This window comes from Balaenoptera ricei, unplaced genomic scaffold (genome assembly GCF_028023285.1).
Source record: "Balaenoptera ricei isolate mBalRic1 unplaced genomic scaffold, mBalRic1.hap2 scaffold_623, whole genome shotgun sequence".
Lineage (NCBI taxonomy): Eukaryota > Metazoa > Chordata > Mammalia > Artiodactyla > Balaenopteridae > Balaenoptera > Balaenoptera ricei.
In genome coordinates this window covers 33,188-44,403 of record NW_026777809.1, presented here as the reverse complement: position 1 = coordinate 44,403, position 11,216 = coordinate 33,188, and the positions used below count along the sequence as shown (strand labels likewise).

The window sequence follows — 11,216 nt, the reverse complement described above, 5'->3', positions numbered from 1 at the left end:
GGGCAAGTCAGTGTGAGCCCAGACACAAATCTCTTTGCAGCGAGACAGGAGGGGGGATGCAGGGTGCACTCAGGACATACAACTGTGTGTTTCAGCCCCGGGAGCAGGTGCAGATGGTAGTTAAGGGCTGCTTTCCTGTCAGGGTCTGGGATTTCCTCTCCATATAGCAGTTTTCCCTGGGGAACCTCTCTGTACTCATCCATGGTTCTTTACGTACACATTCAGTCTCTGAATTAGAAAGACTTTTCGAAAATGTATGTCTCAGAAATAACTAAATTTCCTTGTCAATTGCATTATTATGAACTTCATCAAATCTTTAACCGTGGTCATTTTTAAGTCTTTTGTCATTTACAGACAGTTCTGGGTGTACTGTGATGCTTTTGCAAATATGTTCCTATAAAATGCTTTCATCTTCAACGAATTCATGGAAAACACTCTGACAAGTACAGGTTTCTGGTAACTGACTGTACTGCTGAACTGAATGAATAAGCATTTTCAGAACTCTAATGAAAAACTGATGAACTCATAAAAGTGCTAACAAAAGATCAAGATGAAAAAAAATTAATTACATGGGACTGAGTCAACTGATGAGGACTGAATATAACTTTTGTGACTTTCTGTTTCAATTAAAAAAAAAATCCCACAAGGACTCAGAGGTAAAGAATATACACATCAATTTTGACTGCAAAGTAAAGGAGCTGTTACAGTGGAGGATTACTGGACTGAAGGTCAATATTATGACATAGCATGAATGTGTTTTGTGTTTCGTAATTTTAATCATTGTTGCTTTTGTTGTGGTCATCCATTTACAATGCTTGGTGTCAGTCTATTTATCTCTTGTAAAAATAAAATACAGTGTGTGTGTGTGGAAAAAAAAAAAGAAAGACTTTTCGAAATAGGGCAGGAAAATGTCATATATGACAGGCAGAGACTCAAAGTTAGATATTCAGGTTTTCCCTTGTCTAAATCTTGTCTAAATTGACCCGTTTCAAAACTATCCCAGTGGATGTATATAGAGTTGAACATATTCTTCCTTCCTCGTTATGATATCTCAGCCCTGCCCTACTGGTAGACCAGATGTCCCTGCCAGGATGGTGGCTCTTGACTTGCCTGCTAACCTCTTGCATGAGAAATGTAAATGAGCTGAGCAGCACCAGATCCTCACTGGGTTACTGGGAATGATGCCAGTTACAGGAAACATGTGTAGGGGTGTTTCTACATGTGCTCCTTGCTTCCAGGTCCAATAGAATCCCTATACGCTTAGATAATACTTGCATCCTCTTCTACTGTGCAGTTTATTTTATGTAAAATATTCATTGCAAAGCTATTACCATTAGACACATATGTAGTCGGTAGGGAAAGTTTATAGTCAGGTGGATAATAACATGAATATTCAGAAGCTGCTGAAAAGAAATCTATTCTCCTTTCTTCACCACAGCATCGTAGGTGAACGCTAAAACGCAGGAAAGTCACACAGGTTCTCATTCCACGAAGAGTCCTGCAGCCTCACAGGCAGGCCCACCTCTGTCCAGGAACCTTTGCAGGGGCGACCAGGTCCAGGATGGAGAAGCCCAGGCCTCGAAAGGAGGTCTCACTGTGCCCTGTTGTGTGTTCTTCAGCACATCACCTGCCAATTCCAGGCTGCAGTTTAGCTTCACATCTGTAAGATTCAAGTAATCCGACACCTACATCACATGCTTGGTGTGCATATGTAGAAACAAAATAATAAAAGAGGCCCTGAGTGTTGGGCCTCAGGGTAGCCCACCCCAAAATATGCCTCAAAATGACTTAAGACAGAGCCAGTGCAGAGGGACATTCTGACCTTCCTCCCTGTCACCCTGAAGCAAGAAATAAACCTCCTACGTGAAAGGTGCTCTCCCTGTACCTGGAGGTGGAAGTGAAATGGTCCTTAACCCCATGCCATCTGCCTGCCGTTTATCTGTGCCAAAAATTTAGCCTAAGAGTAAGTTTAATCAGAGAAGTGAGAAAATCTAGACAGAAACGAAAACTGTCCAACAAAACGAAATAATAATAGTTTAGTCATTAAGCAAATCAAGAACCTTTAGTTCCGCCTTCAGGGCTATAGACAATATTCTTGTCCATGTCCCTTGAGCTGTCTTGTAGATACTGAAACTCCTACCAGAAGGAAAGAGTTAACTGCATGATGACCAGACTGTAGCCATGACATAAGCTGCCACAATTCCAAGAAGTGGCCTCAAAGAAATGGGAACAAAGCGACCCTTGAACTGAAGATTAACTCTACTTAAAACAATCAACATGAGGCTGATCACACCACCACATGACCAATTTCAAGACGACTGTCAGAGTTGACTCTGCTGTTTCTGTCTGTAGCCCCCTCCTTCCGCCTATAAAAGCCCTTTCCCACAGATTCTCAGTGGGGGATGGCCTTTGGAGAGAAGTCTGTCCCCCACCCCCGGTTGCAGGCAGCCAAAATAAAGCAAACTTTCCTTTCTACCAACTTTGCCTCTTTATTGGCTTTTCAGCACCGAGCAACTGGACCTTGCTTTCCATTACACAGGGACACTCTTATCACCAGGGACGGGGAATTCAGGCCTGGAAGTCTCTATGAACAAACCTTGTTCCTTCTTTAATGACTATGCCAGCCCAAACTCTGCTTAGGTTCTTCACTAATTGCACACCAAAAGCATACATTTCCTCCTTCTACCAATTCCTCACAAATAATGGATCTTGGCCTAAAAATATAAACGCTGCCTGCTTTGGTCACTTCTGGGTCCATTTCTATGGCACGTCTATGCCTGTGCTTACAATTATTTTCTTTTCTCCTGCAAATCTGTCTTTGTTAGTTTTATTATCAGTCCAGCCTCAGGAACTCAAGAGGGGCAGAGGAGGAGATTTCCCTCCTGACAAATCCAAGTTGTCTTCTCTTCAGCCTCACTCTGTAGAACCTCTTAGGAAACTCAGTCCTCACGGGCCACTTTCAGACTCCTGACATCACCTTGCCAGTTGTGTTCTTCTGGCATCTCTTCGTTGCATTTCCATCTCACCCTTCAATATTTTTCCAAATCGCTGTGACATTTCAGTGTCCATTGTCTGGATATACACAGTTTATTAGTCATTCCCTAGGATAGGTCATCTTGGTCCTTTCCAAATTTTGGCAAATATGAATAAAGCTAAGTAAGCATCGTGTGCAGGGTTTTCTCTGGACTAAAGCCTTATTGTCTTTCAGGTACATACAAAAGAGCACTATTGCTGCAACACAGATAAGAGTATGTTTAGTTTTGCAAGAAGCCACCAGAAGAGCTCCCAGGGTGCATCCCGTTTTGCATCCCCACCTGCAGTGAATGGACTCCCTGCCGCTCCACATCCTCCTAGTGTTTAAGGTTCTCAGAGTCCTGACTTGTTACACTCTTGTAAGTTTTCAGGGATATGTCCTTGTTCTGATTGGCATTTCCCTGTGATAAATGTTCTCCCATAGCCTTATTTGCAAACTCTTTCTCTTTTTGGTCAGGTGTCTGTTAAGGATTTTAGCCCATTTTTTAATAGTTTTATTTCTTTCTTATTGTTGAGTTTAAGACTTCTTGGCACATATTAGATAACAATCAGATATAGTAGATATTTCTTTTGCAAATATTTTCTGCCAATCTCTAGCTTGCCTTTGGGTAAATTTTAAATGTATTTTTATGCTTCTCAATTATTACTTGTTGTGTTTCTATTACAATGAAAAGTGGAGTTAAACATTCACTTCCTAAGCCATGGGAACTTTATGTGGGAACATGTCACAGTACACTCAAAGGCCTCTTTCAGATACTACAAGGATGGAATGGGTAAACAAAGGGGAGACTTCTTCAGAGATGCTCTTCTGGAAAAACAGAAATGTGCCAACATACCCTCCTTCCTGTCTTGCTGATGAGAACTGTGCCGCGTGTCCTCAGAGACACAAATCCTTGAGGAGAGAGTGAGATTTCATCAGCTAGAATGACAGTTTACTAACAATACATTTTAGCCGTGATGGATCTGAGTTTATGAATGATTGTTACTTGAATGATTCAATGGATTTAGCAATGGTTGAAAACAAAATCAATACCTTGAATTATTATTATTAATTTTAATTTATGTTGCCCCAGAGAAGACTTTGACAATTACAATTTCAGTAACACAGTTCAATAATTTTGACTTATACCTCTTAAAATTTAGATTCCACGTTGTTTCATAATAAATGTTTCATCTACATCCCTCACATTTGAAACTGGATTCCAAGTGGACCTAGAAGATGAAATGTGAGGACAGCGAATCTCTCTACATTCAGTAACATCTAAGGCAATAAATCTAATATCACAGGAGGACACTGCTGATTTCCAAGTATAGTTCCTGCTTCTTCTTTGCTCAGTGATTCTAAGAAAGATACAAAATGACCTAAACCATTTGGTCTCAATGTTCCTGAAGTCCACACCTCATTCTGAGCTTGTACTCTCAAGATTTTATGAGGGAAATCACAGAGACTATCAGAAGCACCTGTCCACGTGGTCACCATGAAGCCCACCACCGTCAATCCTTCTCCCTCCGATCACAATGGTCAGACCCTCTTGATGTGACCATCACTGGTAACCTGCAAAGCAATATGACTTAAATCTCACCACTTCTTTTTACCATCACCCATTGGTCATCTCTAATGGGTATTCTCTCCAGCATTATAATATGATCTAGTCTCCAGACATAATGGCCTGCAATTATCTCCACAAAGGAAAAATATCTTCTTTTTACTCCTGGTGACCTAACACATTTTTCCTAGGGTTAAATAGACCCTAACAACACATCCGCAACCACTGAAATGTAAAGAAACCTGTTATATATCCTTCTATGTTAACATGAATTTGGATGGATCTGCTCAAATCCACCAGCTCAAGAAGGGGTGGTCAGATGCTGGGGCATCTGCATAAATGCAGGCCCTTCTTCCACGTGGTGAAATATAGGCTTACCTGGTTCTAGGTTTTAGATGCCATCCCTTCCACTCCCCTATCACACAGCATATCAGCTCGATTTTTAGGTCCTGACAACAGGGTCCAGACTTGTCCTGTGATTCTTGTCCATATTACTTTGATTGTCTCTCCTATTATCGACATTCAATCAGGAAGATTCTTTAGTATTTTATTTACTCTGCAAATAGTATTGGAAAAGCTAGAAGAAGTATACTACTCTGTTCATGAAATAGTATGGAGTAAATATCTTCTCATAGACAGCAGCCTCGACATCAGTCAGTGTACAGGTGAGATCACTGGGCTGAGGGAGAGCTGACAGGTGTCACCTCTCAGGGCAGGAGTGGAGCCAGTGCTACATGTACAAGGGTGTCCGTCAGAGATGGGGACTCACATTGGTCTTTCTTTTTCCCAGGAGTGATAACATCACTGAAGACACTGATGACAACATTCAACACCCGTGGCACATCCACTATAAATTTCAGACATACCATTACCACCGTGATCCCCGATTTACATCCTTGCAGACTGAAATGTAGATGGTGAGGCCACATCCTCAGTGCCCACAGTGAGATGGATGGAGCTGTGCTCTGCTCTCCAGCACCACTTACTTATGTGACCTCAGGCACAGTTCCAGGACTCACTGACCCAGGGACTCGGGAAAGCTGCTCTCAGGTGGACTTTTCAAAGGAAACTGCTTGCTGAGGTGGGGGCTTTCCTCTGACCATGACACCCTCATACTCTGAAAGCCATTCACTGTGAAGGTTTACTTCCAAGAATCATGCGTGTTCTCTAACCCATTGCGGTGGGAACTGTGTTCCCTGAGCTCCAATGTCACTGGCAGTGACAGAGTTAGAAAGGAACACTTCTAGAAGGAGTGAGTCTGTGCACTGTGACCAGGTCACCTGCCCAGCATATTGGAGTCCTGAGGAGCTTCCCGTAGCTGTCTGTTCTTAGTCCTTGGTAGCCATGGGGATTCCTCAATGTCCACCCTTAAGGAAGGAGCCCTGAAGCTCACGGTGTTCGTGCAGACACTCAGTTGTGCACAGGAAAAAGGCAGGGCAGGCTACTGGCCAGGTCAGCAGTGCTAGGAACCATGACCATCTCAGCAAGGATGACTGTCTTGCCCACAAAATACGCTGTGTGTTTAGTTGTTATGAATAAATCCACCTCCAGAGCAACTCTTGATCATATTTAAACTGTTTCAGGTGAAGAAATGTTCACCCTAGTTAAGGGAAACACGAAGTCCGTTGTGAATTATGATTAACATTAAATTTTACCTAACTTTGTCTGAATTCAATGTGATTATTACATGTATGATTTCTCTCAAATACTTGCATATCCAGGAAATAAACATGAGATAATGCAGAAAGGGCAAAAAATACTAGTTTGTTTCAGACAACTTGGAGGACCCTGAATGTTTGATGGGTATTTATGTGAAATATATACACCCATGGGATTAAAGTCTATTCCCCAAATCTTCCATTAATCCTAGACAGCATCAGATTTCCTGACTAGCCCTTCAGCATCATTTCATTCCTGGGCAAAGAGTCCCCCAGGCTTCAGGAGGGGGACCCCAGGTGGGGGCTGAGTTCTCTGAGGGCACAGTCAGCACCCTGCTCACAGGGGGAGCCCCAGGTACAGGGACCTCCCTTCACTACTTGATGCTTTTTATAAAAAGGTCCCTCCTATATGCAAATATCCCCTTAGACCACAAGGTAAAAACAAAGTACCAGTTCACTTAAATACGGGTTTCTCCTCATGCTTGAAGACATTTTCTGGGCTTGATGAATCTCATCTGCAAGAAGATGAATCCACTGTGGTTCTTCCTCTTTCTGGTGTCAGCTCCCAGAGGTGAGTGTCTCAGGGATTCAGCCATGAACACACGGGGAAGCTGCATCTGAGCCCATGAGTCACCGTGGTTCTCTCTGTCCACAGGTGTCCTGACCCAGGGGCAGCTGCAGGAGTCGGGACCCAGCCTGGTGAAGCCCTCCCAGACCCTCTCCCTCACCTGCACTGTCTCCGGATTCTCATTAACCAGTTATGATGTAGGCTGGGTCCGACAGGCTCCAGGAAAGGGGCTGGAGTATGTTGGTGTGATCGATTATGATGGAAGCGCATATTATAACCCAACTCTGAAGTCCCGGCTCAGCATCACCAGGGACACCTCCAAGAGCCAAGTCTATTTATCACTGAGCAGCCTGACAACTGAAGACACCGCCGTGTATTACTGTGCGAAAGACACAGTGAGGGGAAGTCAGTGTGAGGCCAGACAAAAACCTCCCTGCATGGAGGCCCGTAACCACCAGGGGGCGCTCAGGACCCAACAAGTACAGGGCTGAGGCCTGCAGCAGGTGCAGAGAGGGGCTGGGAGGCAATTCTTGTTAGAACCTCTGCTTTCCTCTTCCTGCCCAGGAGCTCCACCAGAGACCCTGTTCTGTATCCTAATGTTTCATTGTTGCGGATTATGTTGTGTCTAGAAAATTTTGTGTGCATGTACATATTTGCTTAATTTTATTTATATTATTCTTGTGTATATATATTTATTCATATGCACACACACATATAATATTCAAGAATTAAGGTTGTTTTTCATTTCTTTACTTATCTTTTTCTCAACGGAGCTCTAAACAACCCTGCGGCTCACCATAAGGTTCACTTTGAGCCTGAAGTTCGTGAAACTTCTAAATATCCTGAGAATGCACATGAGAATTTTAAACAGTATTAATTGTTGTTCTGTTTTTGTACGTGTGGAAGGAAGAGACACACCCTCCTGCATTCAGCAACCTGCACAAACAGTTTGAATTCTGCAGCAGGCAGTGTTATAGACTCAGATGCCAGAGTGCTCCAATACTGCACTTACAATGATCCTCACTATTCAGATTCCATTATCTGCAAATTCACCTACTTCTAGCTGTCATGAGCACCCCAAAGTAAACACTGTCATTTTGTGCTCATTCACGGACAGTAACAATGTGGCCCGTTGTTTGAATCACCCAACACACACACACACACATTCCCAGCTGAGGTCAGTCAAGCTGATGCTCTCTTTTCTTGTTTCAACTCCCGTCATGTAATTGAGCATTTTCTGGGGTCAAATTAGTGCCATGCTTTTCATATTTCTGGGATTCTTGGTGATTGTTTAAGGTAGTCACAGGCATAGGGTTGAAGAACAGTCTAGTGTCCCTACGCACCAATGGCTGTGACTGGACTTAGGAAAAATATACATGAGAGATCAGCTTCATTCAGGCATGAGTTATATGGCGATGGGTGGTGAAAATCATACTCATGTTTCCAATATAAATCTCATCCAAAACCAAAAGACAAAACTCACTGCTGCATATGGAATGCAGCCTTGGAAGCTTGGCTTAATTCCAAATACAGCAGGGCAAGTGGGGGCTTATAGACAAGAAGAGGGTGGGGTGGACTGGACTGGAAATAATTAACAGAAGAAATAGAGGCTAAGGGGATTCTGGTTACTTAGCCTCACAAGGATTCTTTCTGAAGGGAGACCAGGGTGATCAGATACCATGTGGGTGATAGGAGGTTTGATGGATTTGATCAAATACTGAGGGCGATCAGAGTTCAAGGGTGGGAGATTTTCATTATTCTCACTTAACAGGGGTCTTGACAAAACCTGGCCATGCAAATATAAACACAGAAGCCCACAGGTCAAGACTAGCTGAGAAGAGCATTACAAGGAGCCTGTTGGCTAAGGGGTGGTCAAGGGTCTTTGTCTCACTTAAGAAGGGTAATAATGAACATACAAGTAAACCAGGGATGCACACAGACACACAGAGAAAAGACCATCTGAGGATTCAGTGAGAAGAGGTCCATCTGCAAGAAAAGGAGAAACGCCTGAGAAGGACCCAAACCTCCTGACACCGTGACCTTAGACTTCTAGCCTCCAGGCCTGAGAGGAATACTTTTCTGTAGTTTAATCCACCCATCTGTTATTCTGTAATGGCCACACTAGCCTACTAATACACCTATAATATAGACGCAGATAGACATATATGGAAATGTAAGTATCGTATTGGAAAACAAATATCACCCATTCTTCAGAGGTGACATGAAGCTGTGTCCACCCTGGATCTCAGCCAGCACCCTCCTCCAGAGCCCTAGACAAGGACCAGCCGTGACCATCTTTATATGGAAACATGCTTCCTACCTGCACATCAAACCCCGGCTCAAGGGGAAAACACAGCACCTGTGCTACTCAGAGTCAGGGTTCTCATCTTCACTGATGTAACTCTCTGAAAGTCAAAGCATTAATCAAAGTGAACATGAAAACCTTCTGGTCATTCCTCCTCTTGCTGGCATCTCTGAGCTGTGAGCATCTCCTGGGTCTGAGGAAGGTGGAATTAGGGGGTGACATCTGCGAAGTGGGTGTCTCATGGTTTCTCCTTCCCCCGGTGTCCTGTCCCAGGTGCTGGTGCAGGAATCGGGCCCAGGATTATTGAACACCCCCTCCCTCACCTGCTCAGTCTCTGGATTCTCCATCACAAACAGTGCTGACTGCTGGGACTGGATCCCTCAGCCCCCAGGGAAAGGGCTGGGGTGACTGGGGTGCTTTGGTTCTGGGAATAGCACAGCCTACAACCTGTCTCTCCAAACATGACTCTCCACCTCCAGACAAACCTCACAATTTCAGTTTTCCCTGCAGCTCAGCTCCGTGATGCCCTAGGACACAGCCCTGTGTTACTGTCCCAGGAGGCTCAGTGAGAAGTCAGGGTGAGTCCAGACACGACCCTCCCTGCAGGGGCCGTTCCAACCACCAGGGGGCCATCAGGGTCATCAGGACACAAGAGGACCAATTTCAGGTCAGGTGCAGAGGATGGCATGGAGGGGTTTTCTCTCAGAAGCTGTGGTTTCTCCGCTGGATCATTGCCGCCCCTGGAAGCCTCATCCACAATGACTCCAGGGAACTTTCTTGTCTCTAAACTGGAGACTTTTTTCATGGAGTCAGGCTTGTCTGTCTTTCTCCATCTATCTTTGGACGAGCCGCACAGAATTATCTCTTCATGAGACCTTTATTTGAAGATTAGGTCACTACTTTCTGTTATTAGTTGTCAAGTTTTTAATCGTTTAATGACATAAATAATTTTTGCTGTTGAACTTTACATCTGCTTTCCACCCTCAGATGGATTTCCAATTCCTCTCATCCTGAAAATCTCCCCAGTCCTGTTTGATGCAATGCCTTTCACTTGAATAGTAGGAGTCATGTTTATATTCAGAAATTAATGTCCATATAGCACTGCAGTCATTCTCTCCCCAGAAGACATTTTGAAATGTCGGGACACAGGTTGGGCTGTAACATATGTGCTGTGTTGCCTGTACCTTGTTATCTAGTGTTGAGATTGATAATAGATAATTAGGTAAAAGGGAACAGAAACAGGTATATGCTAATCATATGGAAAATAACCATAAAAACTGACTACATAACCCATTTTTAGGGAGTGGTAAAGGCTCAAATGTGTAAAGATGATACAAGCACCCGTTTGAAGTTATTTGCATCAACATAAATATTGAAACAATTTTTGTAAATACTTTTCAAGCTCACTCCTCAATCCCATGGTGAGTGTCTGCTTTTCTCTCTAAGAAATCGACGAATATATTCCAATTGGCTGCCATTGGCGTTCCTTGCAGCAAGCGGAGGAAGGGCCTTTCACTCTACATCATCCCCAATATTTGAAATTCTTATGATTTTGTGCTTTAACTGTTGTAATAAGTGAGCAGCAGTATCTCATCATCGTGTTATTTTATATTTCCTTAATGAAGAATGCTCTTAAAACCTTTTATCTCTACTTTGTGGAAGTGTCTTCAGATCACTGGCACAGTGTTCATTATTTTCATTTTTTGTTGCTGTGGTTGAGCTGTGAATTAGCTGTATATTCATGATACAAGTCCTTTATAAATATGATATTAGACAGCACGTTCTCCAAGTCTGTGCTTTAATTCCCTTATCAGTGAAGGTATTGTTGCTATTGCTGCTGTTGTTTTCAGGACAGAATTTTTAATGGATACAGAAAAATTACAAATTTATTTTATGAATGATGTTTGGGATATTATACCTAAAAATTCATCATGAAACACAAGGACACCCATAATTTCTGCCACGTCCCTATGCCAGGCCACATTCAGGGATGGAGGGTTAAGTCCACCTTCTTGAAGGGAGGATGACCGTTATGAGTTACCTGAAGTTATTCCTTAAGGGAGATTTATCCTCCCTTCCCTGTCAGATAGATTTATTCAATCTCT

The 11,216-nt window shown here is 43.2% G+C and overlaps 1 gene segment (V, D, J or C); it reads left to right on the top strand.

Moving 5' to 3' along the window:
• Positions 1–6,733: 6,733 nt before the first annotated feature.
• Positions 6,734–9,519, top strand: LOC132358915 (immunoglobulin heavy variable 4-39-like). The segment is given in 3 exon segments: positions 6,734–6,809; positions 6,894–7,201; positions 9,385–9,519. Coding segments are annotated over 3 exon segments (510 nt in total).
• Positions 9,520–11,216: the final 1,697 nt, after the last annotated feature.